The following is a 19,394-nucleotide window of genomic DNA, read 5'->3' on the forward strand; positions in this document are numbered from 1 at the left end:
GGTAGTACCGTACATGGATAATCCATGGACAGCTTAAATATGGAGTGGATTGCCAAACCTGCAAATCTCTTTGCTAGCGGTAAATTATCGCACCCGCGGACTTTGTATTTAAAGGTGGACTGTCCCAGGCCCAGACTCCCTCCTCCTTGGAAGCTCCTACCTTATCCATTCTATCCATCGTTCCAAGGTTGAGTTCTCTTCAATTCATCACGAGGTCGACTCTTCCCCTCTTTTCATTCCAAGATGCCAGCTCTGGCCGACCTGCCCGACCTGCCCCCCGAATTGCTTGACGAGATTTTCGCTTCCGCTTTTGACACCGCGCCTAGCGTTGGCAAAACGGTGCAAAAGGATGACATCTACGTCCGCGGCCTTAGCCGGCTGCTGCTTGTTAATCGGAAGTGGCACCAGGCGTTCGTTTCCCGGCTGTATTCTTGCTGGACCTATAACGGTGCGCGGCACAGCTATAGTAGATTATGGAAATTCATTCGCACGGTGGCCAGCAACCCCGAGCTTGCTGCTAGAGTGCAGGTGTTGAACATTGGTAATTGGGGAGGTTCCTCCACGTACTATCTTAAGAATGATCACGAGCTTCGAGATGAGGACGAAAGTCTGGGCCTTTCACTCGATGACCAGGAGATCGCTAAGAAGGCGATCCAGCTCGCAGGGCTGACAGAAGAGGTTGGATCTGAGATTTTTCAAAGGATCTTTGCTGACGACAACGACTGTCGAGATCGACGGCCACTGATGGTACTTGCACTGTGCAGCTTACCATGCGTGTCCAAGATATATGCGCATATCCCTGAGGCGGACCCGTTCTTGGGGGGTGTCCTTCAGGCAGCACTCGGTCAACAACAAGCCGTCCCAGGCGCGGAATCAACCTTGCTTTTGGGTCTGAAGGAATTACATGTTCTTAGTGAAGTTCCTACTTCCGTTGAGAAGGGCCTCCAGCCGCAGGATGACGATATCTCTGAACCCTCCCTGCAGCTACATGATATATGGCCCGCTTTATATCTACAACGTCTTAATACACTGCGTCTCTACAACCTGGACCCGGACGGCCTAGGAAGCCTCTTCCAGAATAATATCAAGGCTCAAGAGAGGGGATACACATGTCGTATTCAACACCTTCATATCGCTACGAAGAGGATGTCGGCTTGTAGAGCGGAAGGTGTGACCGCGCTGCTTACTCTGCCGTCGGCTTTGAAGAGCCTTTCCTTCTCCTGGGACAATGACAAGACTAAAATCTAAAATTAAAGATAAGACTACTGGGAAGAAGCGTAACGTTTGGCAGATATCTAACAGCGAGGTCTGGGCCGCCATCCAGAAATTTGAAGGGAGCTTAGAATACTTGGATATTTACCACGCCTTTCCTCCGGGGCCGCGTCAGCACCGACCAGACGACCACTTTGGCCTGTTAACCGACTTTACAGAACTTAGACATCTTTTTATCATGACCGAGATGCTCCTCGGCGGCTACCATGAGAACATGCCAGCCACATTCCGTTTGGAGGACACCCTTCCTGCCGATATCGAGACCCTGGTCATCGCAACCAAGGCAGCCTCCAAGACAATCCCCGACCTAGTACCCCAAATCGAGGAGGTAGTCTCACAATTCCCCCGTCTCAAGACCCTCCAAACGAGCGATAACTCCGCGAAATCAGGTTACCTCCCGCCCGGTACCATACCACCCAAGTACCAGCCCGTCAGAGAAGCCTGTCTCGGCAAAGCCATCCGATTCAGTTTCGAAGGCCTCTGCTCACCCACAATCAGACGAGAACATTGCCCGTACCCCCTCGGCGCCCGGTGTCTCAGCCGGTGGAAGGAAACATACAAGCTCCGCTTCGACGGCATAGCGCGGTACACCAATTTGCATTCCCGCGCAAAACGCAAGGCCGCAGGCCGCAGGCAGACGCCATCGCCGCCACCGGAGCCCGAGCCAGAGCAACCAAGACGCCGGAGCAACAAAACACACGTTCTCCCATTCAACGACCACACCGGGCGTTCCTCGTTCATGGTCTTCCAAAGCGAGGAGAACACATCCCTCCCGCCGCTCGTGAATATAACCATCTACTTCACACATCCCGAGAGTCCACTGCTCAAACTTGCTGACCTCGAAGACGACCTGAGAGCCATGCACACGCGCATCGCAGCCGACGGCCTCGAGGAATACCACTACCGCCTCGACATCTTCTTCCAGCCGGGCGCCAGCGACGAAGCCTGCATCGCGCACTATCAGGCCGAGAAAGCGACCCGCGGAAACTCGCGCGACATGCGGCGTGAAGCAGAGATCCGTCTCGATGCCAACTCTCCCCCACCGACGACACCGCGGCTACCGGGGATGCTGCAGGCGTACAGGCCTATGGGAGGCGCCGTCTTTCAGGGTATGTTGTTCGTGCATGCCGATCGGACTTGGAGGGGTGGTGCGCAGCGCATGTGCCGCATCCGCTATGGGGCGGGCTTTGAGCTCGGACAGCCCTTTGATGCAAGGTGGTTTGGGTTCGGGCCTAATACGGATCCGTCGCTGGGACATGTGATTTTTCAGTATTCTCGGGATGACTGGCAGGAGGATATTGGCATTTACCAGAGTTTGGCGGAGAAGGGATGGACGACGTGGTGAGGTTGACTGACCACTTCCTGCAATGGTGCAGCTACAATCATTGGGCTGTACGTGATCAAGCAAATAGTGTATCCAGTCTATAAGTAGTGATATGGCTGCTTCTGTATTATTGATCGTATCGTTTAGCGCTCCTGAGCATTGACAGTGAGAAGGGGAGTCGCCACCTGCATGGCCTCAACCATCCCTTTGCGTGACGGTTCGGATCAACAGTTTGCTCCAACTCTGGGAATGTACGTATTAGCAGCGTATATTTGAGTGACATATTACTTTCAAGCTGTACCCTGAGAGATAAAGGATACTACTGGGCGCCAACAGACCGAGATATATACCCGCAGGGATAGCGCTAGTCTAAAGGCTATTAGCCCGTAGACTTTGTCCGGCGGTAATATACATGGCGAAAAAGAAAAAGAAAAAAGAAAACAAGTAGTATGCAGATGGTCTATAGGAGGTATGTGATGAGGGGAGAAATTGAGCAAACCAACAGAAGATGCAATTATTGCTCAAACTGAAGGCAGGTAATGCGATGCAAAGCTCCAGCAAAGGTGGGAAGACAGATGCGGGAATGTGCCTTGCTCTGTGCTGTCCCATGACTTCTGTCCTTTTCGCAACCCTATTCCTAGGTCATTAGGGATTCCGGGGCAATGCGATGGTTTATTTTCGACTGCGAGAAAGAATATAGAATATGAAAAGTCTAGTAAAAAACGCCGATTGACCGGAGAGCCGTTCTCAATGTCGGAATATATATAGAACGCCGTCCGGGTATGCTGTATCAGGATTATGCTGAGCGAAAGGAAAAAAGATAAAAAAAAAAAAAAGGGAAGGAAATTGTGTCGTGTTTGTGGAAATGGAGCTCGGGTATTGGTATGATGAGGCTGAGAGAAGGACGCGATGTGCGAGTGACAATGTCCTATCAAACGATAGTCGTACGCAGCAGACCGTGGTTCGGGGTCGGTTAAGAGAGAATCGCGTGGTAGGTAAGAGCTTAGAGGGATGAGGTAGATCGGTTCGGTTTGGTCCTTAAACAGGACTACGCAGCCGCCGACACGGCAACAGCACGGTATCCTTTAGCGAGCTCCTCGCAAGCGCCCCAAATCCGCCTGCGATTCGCGATGCCCATGAGCGTCGGGTCCTCGAGTCCGTACTTCGGTTTGGTGACCGCATCGAGCCAGGTATACATTTGCTTGTGATTTAGTTCCACGCCAGCGGCTGCTCTGCGTAGAGTCTGGGACAAACTCTCGGTCTGCTCCGCCGAGTCATGAAGCCAGGGCATATCGGACTCGATGAAGCACCGCCAGAAATAGTCGTCGTTAGTGAGAAGGTGGATGAAAGGAGACGCCTGGATAAGAGACTTGAGGGAGGACCCGGGGAGGAAAGAGCAGATCTGGTACACAAGCTCGGCGGGAAGAGCGCCGAACGGGTTCTTGGGTGATCGGTCGTCGAAGTTGAGATCTTTCGATGCGGTGTGAAGGGATGAGTTGGTCTTCAGCTGTGTCTGCATAAACTCTGCCAGGTTCGGTGTGTTTGTGGGGTGGCGGACGGAGAACTGTATGTTCGGTTAACCTAGATGGGCTATAGCGGGACTTGACGTGTACATACCTCTGCGCCGGGAAGACACCGCCAGTACTGACCTTGAGCGTGGGCAACGTCATCACCGTAGGCGAGTCGCAAGGCGGATCCTGAGCCATTGCACATGCCCATCATCACATCGTAAAGCACATCGAGGTCGATGTTCTTGGGGTTCGTCGTCCCCGTCAGAGAGCGAAGGAGGATCTCAAAGCAGCACCAGTGGAATGGCACTACAGGGCCAGGGGCTTCGTCCGTTCCAAAGCCGTAGCTGGACAGAGCACGTTAATTGAGGGGGGGCCTTTTCAGTCATGGTAGGGAGTACTGCACCAGTTGAAGTATGTTCGCTTTGCGCGTTGTCCCATTTTCACAGCTAGCTCGCCCTACCATCTGTTAGCTGGATTCAAATGTCACGGTTGAGAAGACGTCCTGCATCCGCATAGTATCCTGGGCCGGATATAAACGATCTATACAATACCCCGTTAGAATCAAGCTTGTTCATTCTTCCAAACGAAGTGCATACTTGTTCTTCCCGTTGACCTCGTGCACTCCCAAACAATGTACCTGAGATGTCCAGGCAATGTTCTCCTGATCGACGAGCCGCGGGTCATAGCTTTGAATAGACTCCTCTCCATCCTGGGGTACCGGCGGCCGTTCCTTCGCGCTGTCCAGCGACCGCGATACACTCTCAACATACTGCCGTCGTCGCTCAGCCGTCGCATCCGAGGGCGTCCCAATGCGCATGCCGGAGAACCCGACGCCGCAGATAGCGCAGTAGCAGTCGAAAGCCATTGCAATTGAGTCTGAGTATGGCTCAGTATGCAGTCCAGCCTTCAACAAAGAGAAGAAGAGATCCCAGCTTAAAACCACCAGGAGAAATCAAAAAAGTTGGGGAGAGATTCAGAGAATCAGCCCAAAATTAGCCGGAGTCAGCCAATCAAGCCCGGTTGCGGTGGATCTAAACAATTTCTTTCCCGTTACAACTGTCCAGGGCACCAATCACCGCTTGACTCTCTGTCCACCTGACCGCCAGCCGGGCCACCGCCATCTCGGTCTCAGCCTCGGTCAGTCCACCTCCCGCCCCTTTCGGCAACTCCGTGCTTGTCTCGGATTGCTGTAAAGGGTATAGCGCTGGAAGCTTAGGAGGAGAGAAGCCCGAGCTGCCGATTTCCGGCTTGTGGGCGGCCGACTTTTTGTTGCGGTTGCGTTAGGGCTTACACAGAGGGATTGTTAAGGGCGGGCACGTGACATAGCATGATTCGTGCAGGTAGGACAATCGACAGTCTGCGAGTCGGCCATAACCCGGATTGTTCTGCGATAACGGTGATATCTCTGGCTCAAGGACAGCCACCGCGCGATTCGCGCGCATCTCCGACCGTGTTGTGTGATTCAGGGCTTCTAGACAGGTCTTCTCGAGGTCATCTGGCACGCCGACCGAGTCGGGCCATCGAATATCGCCACAGTCGGCGCCACGCTTGGCCTCGAGACCATCTGATCGAATGTCTCGCGGCGCAGAGTGAAAGAGGAAAGTTGTGGCAGAAGAGGACGCATGAGGCCGGGCGCGGGCTGAACTTGAGGAAGGCGCGAGGGGCCCTGGGTCGGTCGGATTTGAAAGAGGACAGTCCTCACCCCGCACCCATCGAGTCTCAAGAGTCAGTCTCCATCTTAATGCCTTGATTTCGAATTGGAGTCATTATGATCGTCAGCACAGGGCTGGATCCTGCAGAACCTCCCAACGCTCGCACTCAGCCCTACGAAGCAAGGCCAGCCATTGGCCTGTCGCAGCCTGAGGAATCTAGCTGCCTAGAGTGGGACCCAGCTCGATATCAAAATTGGGGAGACGACGGTCCAGCCTTTCAGAGTGCGCGGAACGCCCTGTACCCGTGGAGTATTGTCAATTACATCGTCCTATCTACTAGCTGTGCGCGATTTTTCATCCTCAACTCGTCGAATCACAGCAATCCAGACGGTCAGCGCTGCTATTTTCATCACTTCAAGATATGACCGGCATCTTAGCTGCAGAACCGTTGAAACTTGACAATGACCTCATTTAACAATAGAAATCTCCGTGAGGGGAGCCCTGTCTGCGGGGAGTATATTCCTCCTATAAGAGGGCTCGTCTAATCCTGCAGCGGCCGTCATGACAGGGGTTGTCTGCAGTGCAACCTACGACGGGATGTTCCTCCGCGTGAGGGGAGACAATCGTTTCCCAAGGAACCTGCCGTCCGATCCGAAGTCAAAGGGACAAAGGCTGGTCCACTATAGAGCCAAGTCGAATCTTGACTTTCTTGGCCGAAGCTTGGATTGTATTGTGACCCATTCTTTGTCTCTGTGCTGCCTGTTCCGAACCCTTCGGACGCGAGGACCGATCTGCCCAGTTCCAATCTTTCAACTGAACGATCATGACGATGATGATGACCATCTCCACAGCTCAGGATCAGGATCACGTCCTTGATTCCACAGGAGGGAGGCATTGTCAGCTCTGGAGACGCAGGACGCCCCCGCATCGATACCAATTCGGTAATAGCTAGCATCCCGAGGTCACAGTCGGGTCAGCTTAGCCCGATTTCTCCTCACGGGGACCTGGAGGGTTGCAGCTGAAAGACGGTAAAGAGGACGGAGGGGCCGATGCCAGACTTCCCCTCGTCCGGCAGAAGCAGTATATAAAGCTCGGTAGGAGCGCCCACCTCTTCATCCGATCGACAGGACAGCAAATACGAGCACAGCACACCACATCACGCATCCGATTGCCCACGATGAAGTCCACACTCGCCATTTCGCTTCTTGCACTCTTGCCTTTAATTCAGGCAGCGCCGACCTTCCCTCGCGCTCCCGTTGTCTCTAAGCGACAGGGGACGGACTCGAACCCTCCTCTGCACGGCTCGAAGGAACTGCTTGGCTACTCGCCCAATAACAAGCTGACGGAACAGACCACGGAGAACATTGTCTATACATTGGCCACTGGTCAGAAGGAGGATGCGGATCTTGGAGTATACCTGGACTTCACGAACGTGGAGAACCCGCAGCCGATCCGCGGAACCAAGGGAGGAACTGATCCCGGTCCTCGTAAGCAATGTCGTTGATCGCCCATCTTCTTCCGAGCTCACAATGATAGGGAACCCGGAACTCGATCGCCAGAACAGTGACAAACTAGCTCCTCCCGGAACGGACCATGGCCAGACAATCAACGCGAACTGGCCGATGTCTCTCAGCAAAGCCAAGTACGTGCCGAGTTCTACCATGGTGGTCTTTGCTAACACCAAGTAGGCTCGGTCTAGACGGCGCAGGATGGTCCCGACAGGAGAATGTGCAGGTGATGCCAGGTGCAACGAAAATGGCTGGTGTCGACATGCGTCTCGAAGCCCACGGATACCGCGAGCTACATTGGCATGAGGCCGGCGAGTGGAGTCTTGTGCTCAACGGGTCGTGCAGAATTCAGGTAGGCTCTCCCCCACATACCTTTGGGGCCTTGTCTAATTGAGTAGGCTGTGAATGAAGACGGCGAGACCTTTATCGACGACGTGACAGAGGGCGATGTCTGGTTCTTCCCTCCGTGAGTCCATCCCAACTGTCCGATTGACAAGCGTACTGACGAAGTAGGGGCGTCCCGCACTCGATTCAAGCCCTCGACGTCGGCGTCGAGTTCCTCCTCGTCTTCGACGACGGCTCCTTCTCCGAAGACAACACCTTTCTTGCCTCCGAGATCTTCGCGCACAACCCTGTACGTTGCCTCTCCTCCTCTAGGTCCCCATGACAAACTAATTTCCGTCCAGAAATCCGTCCTTAGCAAGAACTTCGACCTCCCAATCTCAGCCTTTGACAACATCCCCGACGGCGAGCTGTTCATCTTCCCCGGAACCCCCGCCCCGACCGACATCGCCGCCCAAAACAAGTCCACTGCCGAAGGACCCATCGAGCACGATCTCACCTACAGCTACCACTTCTCCGAGCAGCCGGCGCACATCGTCCCCGGTGGAAGCGTCAAGATCGTTGACCCACAGAACTTCCCAGCAGCAAGCAACTTCGCCGCCGCCATCGTGACCGTGAAGCCCGGCGCCATGCGCGAGATCCACTGGCACCCGACCTCCGACGAGTGGAGTTTCTTCATCCGTGGATATGGTCGCGCGACGCTCATCGAGGCCCCTTCCACCGCGACGACGTTCGACTTCCACCCTGGTGATGTCGGGTACTTCCCCATGAGCCACTCTCACTATATTGAGAACACGGGCGATGAGGATCTTGTTCTGCTTGAGGTGCTGCAGGCGGATCATTTCAGCGGTATGCTTTTCCAAGTTTGGGCTTCCCGCGCGTCAAGCTAACAGTGTTCGTACAGATATTTCGCTGGGCCAGTGGCTTGGCTCAACCGATAAACAGATCGTCGGCGACACCCTAAAACTGCCCGAGAGCGCGCTCAACCACCTCAACTCCGAGAAGCAGTTTGTCGTTGCGGCGCCGACGAACCTTGGCAACGATACACAGTCTTGAGAAATGGTCAAGGAGAGGTAGAGTGGCAGTAATGTGCGGTGTTGATGACGAAACGGGAACTTGACGCGTATATGGAATCATGGATCGCTTTTGCTGGGTACTTATGTCTTGCTCTTTTAATTTTTCAGTCGCGAAAACGTTTCCAGACGAGTGATGTTTAATGAAATGGGAACAGTATATGTTTTTTTCACGGGATTTGCTCGTCCATTCTGACCGAATCACGGGCTGTGTACGTCGTAGCTTGGGGGACCGAGAGCATGAACTGGTATCCCTGAGCGCTTTACTGGGCATCGCGTACCGCCCGTAAACCTACAGGGTCCAATAGAAGTCTGGGTCCAAGTTAAAGCTCGGCAATAGAAAGCGGAGAGCGAATGCGAAATGAGCTTTATATTCAGTGACTATAAGGGGTCGAATGGCGAATCAAATGTGACGAGTCCGGGGGTTGGCAACAACGAGTTTGGGTATCCGGGAGGCCGAAGTAATAGATTCTGTCTGCGTCGGTAAAGACGACGGCGGGCCAAATGATGAGTGTTGGGAGATCGGGGGGAGCCAGGAGCGTCTGGGTCTGGTAGCCTGCTTTGCATTACCATGGATTGAATGGAAATCTCAGATCCCCCAAACGCCCAACGGATCAGCTCCACCACTCTCCCTCTCAGCACGCAGCTTCTGCAGGTTCTTAACCCTTCTCACTAGGGTTCCAACGCAAATCGGTCCGATAAGCGTGCATAGCGAGATTGCCCAGACGACGATTAGGTATGTCTCGGACGAACCACCGCTTTGCAAATCTGAGCTCTGTCCGAAGATCCCGTTCGACTCCGCGAGCGATGCGATAAGGTAGCCGATTTCGCCACGGGCGACCATTGCCAGTGCCAGTATTGAGGCGGGGTAGAGGGATTTTGGTTTGGGCGGGAGGGAGGAGACGGAGGGTTGGCGCACCGGTTCTGATGTATCTCTTGAAGCGTTGGTTACTTCTCGAGGTATGTTGGGGGGTTTTTCCTGGGTGTCTCCAGAGGTCGTGGGGCCAGAGGTTGTCTGGGGACCAGTACTGCTGTCGTTCTGCAGTATCTTCTCCCTCGCTCCCGTTCGCTCGCTTTGCACGGCTCTATTAGAACCTTTCTCCTTCTCATTCCCGGCCTTGTTCGGTCGGCGGATACAAGACGATACATATGCCAGGGGCGTCTTGAGAATCCGAACAAAATTCGCCAGACCAGAACTCGGCGAAAACCGGACGAGCCAGAGCCCCGTACACATCTTCCCGAACGTCATGAGAACAGCGTACACGAAGCCTCGCCACACAACGCCCCCTTCGAACATCTCGGTGATTGGGATGGCGAAGCCGATTGACGCCTGCCCGAGTTGGTTGTTAGTGAATGCGCACAGTAGAGGATGGATGGCTCTTACGAAGAACATGGGGATCAGGATCCGGTTGACGGGGGCTTGGCAGTAGATTTCGTAGATATGCACCGCGCTGATCTCCTCTCCCTTTTGGGAGAGAGGTTGAGATGTTCGACTTTGAATTGAAGCGGACTCAGCCGAGACCTGCTGCGACGAAACTTCGTGGCCTGACGAGTCGGCCCCAGTGGCCGGAGCAGGAATAGGCGCAAGCGTCCCCTGAATCAATCCGCCAACCCACTCACTAACAACACCCGCAAGATACGCCGCGAAAAGACTCGACGTCCCCGCATACGTCGCACCAGCCACAAGTCCCACGAGAAGCGCCGTATAAGCCAGAAACGCAAACTGCCTCGTTCCCATAAAAGCCGGCAACTTCTCTTTATGCCCAAGAATCCCCAAAATCACAGGCCGAAGCAAGAAGCGACAAACAAGCACAACGCCAACCCCAAAACCAAGCGACACAAACAACGGTCTAACCACCGTAACCGCAGAGAACTCATCGCCACTCGAGCCCAGATTCGAAATAATTTGCACCATCACCAACCCCACAACATCATCCAGCATCGCCGCGGCCGTCGTGACAGTCCCCAGCCGCGTCTGGATCAGGCCCGTCGTTGAGAGAATCGTAAATGTCGTGCCGAGACTCGTCGCGCTGAGCGCCGCGCTGAGCGCCGCGCTCGCAGCAAAGGCCTGCAAAGGCGATGCGCCGACCATACGCATCAGCACAAAAGATAGCGCCATTGGCACGCCGATACCAGTCAACGCGACGGCGACGGAAAGAGCTAGATTCGCGCGCAGCGAGGGGAGGGACGTCGAGAGGCCTCCTTCGTAGACTAGCATGATTAGACCTAGATATCCGAGCTGCTGGATTACAGTCTCGACATCGCGCGAGAGCCACCCTGCGCCGGGGGTACCCCATAGGATGCCGATGAAGAGTTGGCCGATGAGGCCGCAGTAGAGGAGTCTGTCGAGGAGAGTGTTGATGAGGTTTAAGGCCAGCAGGAGGCCGGTCTGGTTTAGGAGGGTGGAGATTGGGGGCTCGTGGTAGGGTAATGAGGACGAATTCGCCATGCTTGTGGTTGTTTGTTTGGTGGTAAGGTGGAGGGGTGTTATGGTGAGGGGAGAGGGGTTATTGATATGGTAATCTCCGTCGTTGTGTTTGGGACTGGGATCTTGGTTGAGGTGGGACAAGAACGGACTCCATCAGAAAGAATGTGGTAGTTTCGCTTCTAGCAGGACGAAAAGCTTGTATACGAGATAAAACAAAGGAATGAACCTAGAAGCTTGAAGAGCCGATGTTTGGAAGAGAGGAAGAAGAAGAACCTGGTCCGAACGAAAAGAGAGAGCGAGCCGGGCCTTGGCGCAGTGACAACGAATCATGTGACCGCGTCCGCTGCCAAGACATGACAGCTCTAACCCAATTGAGATGATGCCAAGGCCTGCCCTGTATGCTAGGTGAACATGGAAAAATGCAGAAATCTACTCCTTACACATAAATACAGTCTCAAAGGTAGTACACAGTCTCTCATCCCAATGTATGGACCGGGCAGCTCATCCAACCCATCGTCTGACACTGACACCCGCTTAGATCGAGCCCCTGGCTATGCGTATACCCCATCGTACTTCCCGTGTTGTTGACCGGATATGAGGAAGTTGGGACGAGAATAATAGCGTTCGAAGTCGGACCGAGTGTTTGCAGAATCTGAGGGAGGGATGACTCTGCCACTAATCAGCACCATACTCAGCCACAAACAAAGTGAAGTGCGACATACCCGTAGCTAAATAAACAGACCCCTGGAACCCCCACTGCTCACACAGCTGCATCGTATCAATCCCTAGTCCATAGGCCTGTCCGACTCCTGCTCCAGGCCCCATTATCCCTCCCGTCGTAATAGTATCCGGTGAAACCAGCTCTGTGGGACTCGAGGTGCCGCTCGTGTGCAGGGAGCCGACGGCCCCGGCGTCATCGTACCCGGTCGTCGACAAAACAGGGAGCTGTGGCATTGGATTTGGACTAAAATGATAAGAAGGCTGGCGCTGGAGCTCATTCGGCGGGGAAGACGAGGAGCCGGGCGATAGGGAGAGAGATGACGAAGCCGACGAGGGCGAGGGCTTCACTTCGTAGGGGATACATGGGGTCGAGTGCCAGCCATGGAGCGTCGCTGCGGCACGAAGCTCGCTGGCAATAACTCGCTCCTGGAGCTTAGCGATGCGGTCGCGGATCTTTCGTCCTGGGGTATAGTTGTTAGTGCTGACTTCGATACCCTGATGCATCGATGAAGCAAGGTGATGAAGGGGGAGGGATGGGCTTACGGTGATTTCGCTGCGACAGACGGTTCTGTAACCGCCGGCGCTCTGTGGGGTCCTGCTTCGACAATTGGTCTTCATCTAGGTGGTGTTTCGCAGGCATGTTGCCGGCCTATATACAACGCAGAGTACAGGTAAAAGAAAGACGGGACGGGATGATGGCTAGGTCTGTGGAGTGGACTTTGAGGCAAGGACATCCGATGTACTTATAACCCGTACCGTACTTCGTCTGGACGAGGCAAGGCGCCGGTGTATGACAAGATAAAGTCACTCACGGACGACGAGTTCCAATTCGACGGCCAGAACTCCGGAGGCAGATGCGGTGCCTCCCTCGCTCATGAACCATGTGCGGTAGGGGTGGGTGATTGGGAGGGAGGTCGTGGTGGAGGGGGCTGTACGACGCACCCGGCGTTTTGACCCGGCTATGTTTAGATCGACGCGTTATCGATTAGCTGATGCAGTCACTGCGAGAGATAAGCCATTGAGGTCATAGAGGGTCGATGCTGACTGCGAGGCGGGCGTGATTGCAATGCCAGGCGGATTGTGCATCGCTATTCTTGTAGGCTGCAGTCGTTGTATAGATCTTTGTTTACCGCGGTTCAGAGTGGTATATCAAGGTAGGCGTGCAGTTGTAGCAGTATTGTTGAGTTTATAGCGTGGGCTGGAATGATCTTTGGTCAGAATACAGCGCCCGATATAGAATGAGTGGAAATGGGGGTGGGGACATCAAAAGCGTAAGTTCAGGGTGAAAGAAGGACAGGCATAACCTCCTCCCCTCCTCTCAGGCAACCTCCTCGCCACCAAAGTCAATCTGGAATCCGGTCCAGCTTCCGGGACAAAGTACCTCGTGCATCGTTTCCCCTGGCGACACAACCTTCCGCAGCCGTCTCCAGAGTGGCCGGTTTGCCCCGACTGATTGCACCCTCAGCGCCGTCTCATCTCTTGGTGTATGCCATCCGGCCACCGAGTATCCCAGCGGACCTGGGATGGGGTACCGCACCTCGAGGTTTGGGTCTAGTGTACCCCGACGACTCGGGGACATCGGACGCCCGAACCGGCTATTGTCTAGACCTTGAGGGTGGACGTAGTATGGAAGAGTTGCTCCGGTTCAAAAACTCTGCACATACTCTAGTAAGACGCGGAATGATCTCAGAGCAATTGAGTTTTCTCAAGTGCAGGGGAGAGCCAGGTGGGGATCAACAGAGTTCTCGTTGCACGATGCGGTAATCCTTTGAATCACGGCAATCTTCCTACTGGTGGAGCTTGCGTATGGCAACAACGAGAGGAGAAAAGAAGAGGGTCTGGATGTGTTGCATGAGAGCCTACACTGTGGCGTCTGGCGCATATCGCGGAGCTTATGGACCAGGGAGATGGCGAATGGACGAGTCCCGACTCCGAAACGCAACAGCGACCCGGGATCCCCGGCCGTCGTCGCACTCTGATCGTCGTCTAGACCACGAGCTCATACAGCGAGAGCTTTGGGTGAGGGGGCAGGGGCGGAGCATTGTCGCCCACCAGTGATCTCGAACGTCTCGCCGAGGGTTCCCTCGGGGGGTATTGTTCGGCCGGCCATTGCCACCGCGGGATGTACTTCCTCGATGAAGCTATCTCCAGTGCGTAGCGGCCCGTGCGGCAAAGCGAGGCAGTCAAGAAGTGCTCTTGACGATAAGATCCGCGTCCGAGTTGCACAGCGCCTGCGGTCTTGCCTCGTCGCAATGGGATCCTTGGGCTTATCGTTGACCGATGAGAAGCAGACGTAAGCGACTCGGGATTTGAACCTCCAAGGACCGCGGGAGCACAAATGGCTTCACGCTGGAATTCTCGTGCAATTGAGCACCAACCCTTGGTATTGATGTTAGTCAACTGTTTCAAAAACGGATAGTTTGAAGCCTCGGGCGGGGGTTTACCGATATGACTGGAGGTATCTAAACCAACAACGCAGGATTCGAATCACATCCAGCCTGCGATACGCGTGATGGTTACCTGCATCGATGTACATCAGGTAACGAGGATATCTCACCGGCCAGAGGGTCGTGCATGCCCAAACCGCCCAGGCCGAGGTAGGTAAACGGTCGATGATTGGGAGGGCTCTGGCAAGATTGCGTCGGCAGGAGTTAAGCATATCGCCATCGCTTGGTTCTTGACTCTGCTGCAAGAGAGCTAATATCAGCTTGAATCTGCAAAGTAGATAAGTACCGCGTAGAGCTTCAGGTGTAGTCCTCGGTGGCCCCGAGCTGCTGAAGCCGAGTCACTACACCATATAGCAGGTATGCCGGGCGATATGCGATAAGTCGGCCCCCGACGAAATTGGCTTGTACCACATCTCGAAACGCTGAGAATCAAGGCCAAGTTGCATCTTCTCACTCTCGAGATTCTGAGATGTTTTCGTCGGGAGAATCTTTTCGAAAGCCTCAGAAGTTGAGGTGTTCTTCGCTACTGAGAAGAGTACCGACGAGGGACGCTCCTTCCGTTGTTGCCTCAAAATATATATCGGACCTTCCAATAGCCGACAACCCATTTCAAGTCCTCCCGCCCGTCTTCAGCTGGAGTTCCATCGCCGATTCTCTTCGGATTTCCTCATAATCATCCAATTCACGAGATTCGGCTGAACGATGGAACCGACCAGTCACGACTCGGTCATCATTCAAAAATTGGCAAAGTCCGAAGAGCGAGATTGCCGAGAGCCGGTGGCCAACCCAGGCTGAGGCTGTGTTGATCAACTTGATTCGGGCGCTAGCAAAAACCCTGGTCCCTGAGCTCCACAAAGGGGTCTTTCTTGTTGTCTTTCACAAGAACTGTCTTGATCTTTGATTGACATCAATAGACCTTTGAAAGTACCCAGCTGATCATGCCCATCTTCTTTTTGACTCCTGTCAACATGTTTGTCGCTGTTTGCCCAGTGACACTGTGCTCTGTACAGCCTCATCGACTCCCGATCGGGCTTTGGCCCCCACCCAGGAGGGGCTCTTGTGAGTGGCTCCGCTGAGCCCTGTGACTCTCTCCGTTTCTTGCTCGGGTTTCTGCCTAGCCAGGCTGAGCAGCTTCCCACTATTTAGCTCCGCCGTTCCCGATTATTTTCTTTTTTCGCCGTCTCCTCACCCTCTGACCCTCTACCCAGCAAAATGCGCTCTCTCTTCGCAGGCTCTCTGCTGGCCTGCGCCGTCGCCGCACGCAACATCCCCCGCGACCTGCTGAAGATCCGCCAAAGCAGCAACACCACCTCCCATACAATCAACCTGACCGCGACCCTTTATGGTTCCCGCTTCAACGCGCCCGTCCAGATCGGCGGCAAGACGTTCGACCTCCTCGTTGACACCGGCAGCAGCGACACCTTTGTCGTCGAAGATGACTTCCGGTGCGTTGGGCAGAGTGTCTACACCGGCGACCTCGTGGAAGCTTCCCAAGACGTATGCGACTTTGGCGACAACCTCTACAGCGCCGGAGACAGCGATTCCTACGAGCTCATTTCCAACGAAACCTTTCTGGCGGCCTACGGAGCTGGAGTCGCAAGCGGCGATATGGCCCTTGAAGATATTGCGCTCGGAGGAGTCGAGGTCACAGATCAGCGCTTCGGAGTGGTGACACTGTCGACAGCTATGGGATTGGGAACAAGTGGAATTTTGGGCCTCGCATACCCAATCATAACGTCGGCGTACGAGGTCAGCAACGATACCGACACCGACACCCTTACCGATGAAGAGGATGAGCTGGAGGACGACACGACGGACCTCGACTTCCTTGATAACCCAGAACCATACAGCCCGCTGTTCGTAAGCATGGCCCGCCGCGGCCTCGTCGAGCCTTACTTCTCGCTTGCGCTCGACCGCCTCGACAACAACAAGGAGACCGGTGATGGAGGCGTCATGGTCCTCGGTGGCCTCCCCGACGTCAAGCTCTCCGGCGACTACGTGACCGTCCCAGCGGAGTACTACAAGGACGCTGAGTTCCGTGCGCCCAACGGCACCGAAGTGCGCTCGTACTGGGCGATGACTGTCCAAAAGATCACCTATGCCGACGACGGTGAATACTCGACCTCCTACCAGACCATCGTTGACTCCGGTGCCCCCATGAACTACGTCCCTCAGTCGGTTGCCGATGGCTTCAACAAGGCGTTTGACTCTGCGACGTGGGATGAGACCCAGGGCGCGTACGTCGTCGACTGCGATGCCGATGCTCCGGACTTTGCTGTTCAAGTTGGCGGTACCACCTTCACCTTGAACCCCAAGGACCTCATTCTGTACGCAGGAGAGGACATCATGGGCGAGACGTTCTGTGTGTCGGCCATCACCCGTGGAATGGAGCAGCCGGTCAGCGAGACCGAGACTGCTTACCTCTACATCCTGGGTGCCAGCTTCCTCAAGGACGTCGTCGCCGTATTTGACTTTGGTAACTCGGAGATGCGCTTTGCTGAACGAGACAGCAGCTCTGAGTCGAGCTCTGGCTCTGGCTCTGGTTCAGGTTCAGGATCAGGATCTGGATCGGGATCCGGCTCAGGCTCAGGCTCGGACTCTGACGACGAGGATGATACTAACGCCGCTTCCCTGACCCAGGTCCTGGGCGCTTGGAAGCTGCTCGCCGTCTTTGGTGTTGCGGTTGCACTGCTGCTCTAAACATCATCTTTTATCATTATCCCATTTACGGCCGTCTATTGAGGCATTGTATTTAATAATAGCATGAGTACATGTACATACCTGCATATGCATGAAGATGCATGAAGATGCACGAGATATGTCTAATGATACATACAAAATTAATACACTTATATATCTCGTTTCGCGTTTAGCCACTTCCGGGCGATTCTTCAGCGCTTATATCCGCCATACTGCTCAGCACCTCTCCGGTGCGGACGGTGAATTCGATCGGTATCTAAACACTGAACGTGGAGGATTTCTCGTGCACTGTTCCTCGTGAACTCATAGATGGGGAGAAATACTATCAATGTTGATGCTCATGCCGACTTCATCGGAGTTAAGCGGCGATAAAAACACTCTGCCCCCCGGACTCCTTCCGAGGACTGCATGCCCACTCCAGTGACTCAGCCCAGCCGACGCCTCCGACGTATCCCAGGAGCTGCAAAGAACCCGAGCAGCGCCCCATCCACTAAACCACCCTTCCTTCCCAACGGCGACAATCAACATCGTTGATGGAGATCTGGAGTTTTGCTTGCAATGTACCGCACGCTGAACGGGATCCATACCTAGGGAATCGACGAAAGACATCTGGCCTCACCCATATATGGATAAGGCTTGATGTGGTGTGGAAGTATGGGATCTACCACTTCGGCAATCCAGTCCAGGCTCCCGTCCGAAATTGAGTGTGGGATGGTTATGGTACTATACCTATCCTCCCGTAAAAGACCATAGACTTTTGTATCGAGAGTAGTAACCCAAATAGATGGGCGGAGAAACGAGAAGAAGAGTGGACGGGCCGGGGAGAGCGGGAGGGGGGAGTCAGGACTTTAGATAGGCCTGGCACCTAATGGAATTATACAGTAGTGAATCATCGGCCCTGGGCTCTCTGCTATATAGTTGGACTCCCCACCGCCGGCGTAGGACGTGAGTTCCTATCGCATGGTGGAGATCTCGGGAGTCGGGATAGCTGGGCCCGACAAACTATGGTATATGGAGGTTGCTTCGCGCAACCTTCATAGAGATAGCAGGAGCTGCCCGGGAGAGTTTCTAATGTAAGTAACCAATGAGAAAGGGTATTATTGCTATCAATACTGTGAGCGTAATGCCTCCACCGGCCCCTCCAACCAATCCAACCACGCATTTCCCAAATATCCAGCGACAGATTCAATGATATACGCTCCGGAATCCCCAAAGACCCAAGACTCTCTATACCTCCACAGCAGGACCGCCCAATGCGCCAGGATAACCAACGCCTCGGGGCGTCGGGCCGAGAGCGCATCGCTAAACTCGACCTTGATCAGGACGGGCCAGGTAATGGCGCCATTAATCCCAGCCTGCGGTTCATCGGTGGTGTCCGTGACGTTCGTGCAGACCTGCAGGGATTCAACGGCGCCTCTGTAAAGATCCATTAACTGGGGCCCTAATTTTGCGGCGGTGATGCGGGCCCAGAGGGTCTTGAGGGAGGGGTCGAGATTGCCGTCATATTTATACTGCTCCATCCCTAAGTCCAGCGCTGGCTTTACGACGCTGTCGGCCGCGAGTAGGACTGGCCATGCTTCGCGGAGGATGGTGCGCACGCCGTGGTGTAGGCGGAGGTAGTGGGTGAAGCGTTCGAGGAAGTAGTCGAAGTCGTGGTTGTTTTCGCGGTAGATAAGGGTGTCGCAGAGCATATGGATGCCCATGATGGAGGAGAAGAGGAAGAGTGGGACGCAGGTCTCGTCTGTGACTTGGGGGTTGGAGTCTTTGAAGATGGCGAGGGCGTGGGTTTGGAGCTGCGCGGCGTGGTAGTGGTAGTAGTCGCGCTTGGTTGGGTGCAGGGTGCTCATGTGCAGGGCGCTGAGGGCGAGCATCTCGTTGACGAGGTAAGGGGTGGCCAGGGCATGCGAGCCGAGGCCGGGCATCCAGTGGACAAAGCCATTGGGATCGAAGGTGCGGTAGGTGCTGGTGTAGAGGTTGTGGAAGAGCTCGACGTGGAGCATGTTGACAGGTTCATCAGACAGGCCTGAACGAGAAGGGGTTGGCGTGCCCACGCCAATGTTGGTGGCTACCGGCGAGAGCGAGGGGGATGCAACCGCTGGAGGCGTGGGAGTGCTGGCCCCGCTGAGATTTGACGCAGGGGCTGGTGCTGACAGTTTTGGAATCGGAGTGGGAGTCTGGTTGATCCAGCGAGTGCCGTAACCGCAAACGCGCTCTGAGGCAGTGCAATTGGAGCAGATTGGGCGTTTTTCGTCGCACTGACTAGTGGTTAGCTGGGTCCGGCCAAGGCATGAGAGAGGGAGGAGGGGGGGTAAGCACCTTGACATGGCGCCGCTTACACTCGAGACAGCCGTTTCGAGATTTTTTGTGCGTGCGGCGAACCATGACTGCGAGGACCGGTACGCGTATTCTGTGGCAGG

General features: G+C 54.7%; 7 protein-coding genes across 7 annotated transcripts; 3 read left to right on the forward strand and 4 right to left on the reverse strand.

Moving 5' to 3' along the window:
* Positions 1-214: 214 nt before the first annotated feature.
* On the forward strand, positions 215-2,617 carry BDW74DRAFT_185626 (uncharacterized protein; the record flags this gene model as incomplete). The annotated part of the gene is made up of 3 exons (XM_073731071.1): positions 215-747; positions 784-1,193; positions 1,237-2,617. The coding sequence occupies exons 1-3, from the start codon at positions 244-246 to the stop codon at positions 2,615-2,617; spliced, it is 2,295 nt and encodes a 764-aa protein (XP_073583026.1). The 5' UTR covers positions 215-243.
* A 1,027-nt stretch (positions 2,618-3,644) lies between these two features.
* Positions 3,645-4,972, reverse strand: BDW74DRAFT_168361 (uncharacterized protein; the record flags this gene model as incomplete). The annotated part of the gene is made up of 5 exons (XM_073726809.1): positions 3,645-4,160; positions 4,214-4,451; positions 4,511-4,553; positions 4,607-4,647; positions 4,704-4,972. 5 exons carry the CDS (start codon positions 4,970-4,972, stop codon positions 3,645-3,647), a joined length of 1,107 nt encoding a protein of 368 aa, XP_073583027.1.
* A 1,852-nt stretch (positions 4,973-6,824) lies between these two features.
* Positions 6,825-8,968, forward strand: BDW74DRAFT_29150 (putative oxalate decarboxylase). Its single transcript, XM_073732433.1, has 7 exons — positions 6,825-7,246; positions 7,296-7,401; positions 7,448-7,619; positions 7,666-7,733; positions 7,781-7,901; positions 7,954-8,458; positions 8,514-8,968. Exons 1-7 carry the CDS (start codon positions 6,937-6,939, stop codon positions 8,663-8,665), a joined length of 1,434 nt encoding a protein of 477 aa, XP_073583028.1. The 5' UTR covers positions 6,825-6,936; the 3' UTR covers positions 8,666-8,968.
* A 145-nt stretch (positions 8,969-9,113) lies between these two features.
* On the reverse strand, positions 9,114-11,358 carry BDW74DRAFT_29166 (cation:proton antiporter). The gene is made up of 2 exons (XM_073732434.1): positions 10,067-11,358; positions 9,114-10,012 (listed from the first exon to the last, which is right to left on the reverse strand). The coding sequence occupies exons 1-2, from the start codon at positions 11,129-11,131 to the stop codon at positions 9,272-9,274; spliced, it is 1,806 nt and encodes a 601-aa protein (XP_073583029.1). The 5' UTR covers positions 11,132-11,358; the 3' UTR covers positions 9,114-9,271.
* Positions 11,359-11,585: 227 nt separating this feature from the next.
* xanC (transcription factor xanC) lies at positions 11,586-12,470 on the reverse strand (the record flags this gene model as incomplete). Its single annotated transcript, XM_073729309.1, has 3 exons — positions 11,586-11,779; positions 11,833-12,291; positions 12,374-12,470. The coding sequence occupies 3 exons, from the start codon at positions 12,468-12,470 to the stop codon at positions 11,586-11,588; spliced, it is 750 nt and encodes a 249-aa protein (XP_073583030.1).
* Positions 12,471-15,384: 2,914 nt separating this feature from the next.
* Positions 15,385-17,145, forward strand: BDW74DRAFT_154598 (aspartic peptidase domain-containing protein). The gene has a single exon (XM_073724705.1). It carries the CDS (start codon positions 15,490-15,492, stop codon positions 16,975-16,977), a length of 1,488 nt encoding a protein of 495 aa, XP_073583031.1. The 5' UTR covers positions 15,385-15,489; the 3' UTR covers positions 16,978-17,145.
* A 911-nt stretch (positions 17,146-18,056) lies between these two features.
* On the reverse strand, positions 18,057-19,359 carry BDW74DRAFT_185628 (Zn(II)2Cys6 transcription factor domain-containing protein; the record flags this gene model as incomplete). Its single annotated transcript, XM_073731072.1, has 2 exons — positions 18,057-19,232; positions 19,294-19,359. The coding sequence occupies 2 exons, from the start codon at positions 19,357-19,359 to the stop codon at positions 18,084-18,086; spliced, it is 1,215 nt and encodes a 404-aa protein (XP_073583032.1). The 3' UTR covers positions 18,057-18,083.
* Between the last annotated feature and the right edge of the window lie 35 nt (positions 19,360-19,394).

This window comes from Aspergillus multicolor, assembly GCF_047715735.1.
Source record: "Aspergillus multicolor strain CBS 133.54 unplaced genomic scaffold BDW74scaffold_15, whole genome shotgun sequence".
Lineage (NCBI taxonomy): Eukaryota > Fungi > Ascomycota > Eurotiomycetes > Eurotiales > Aspergillaceae > Aspergillus > Aspergillus multicolor.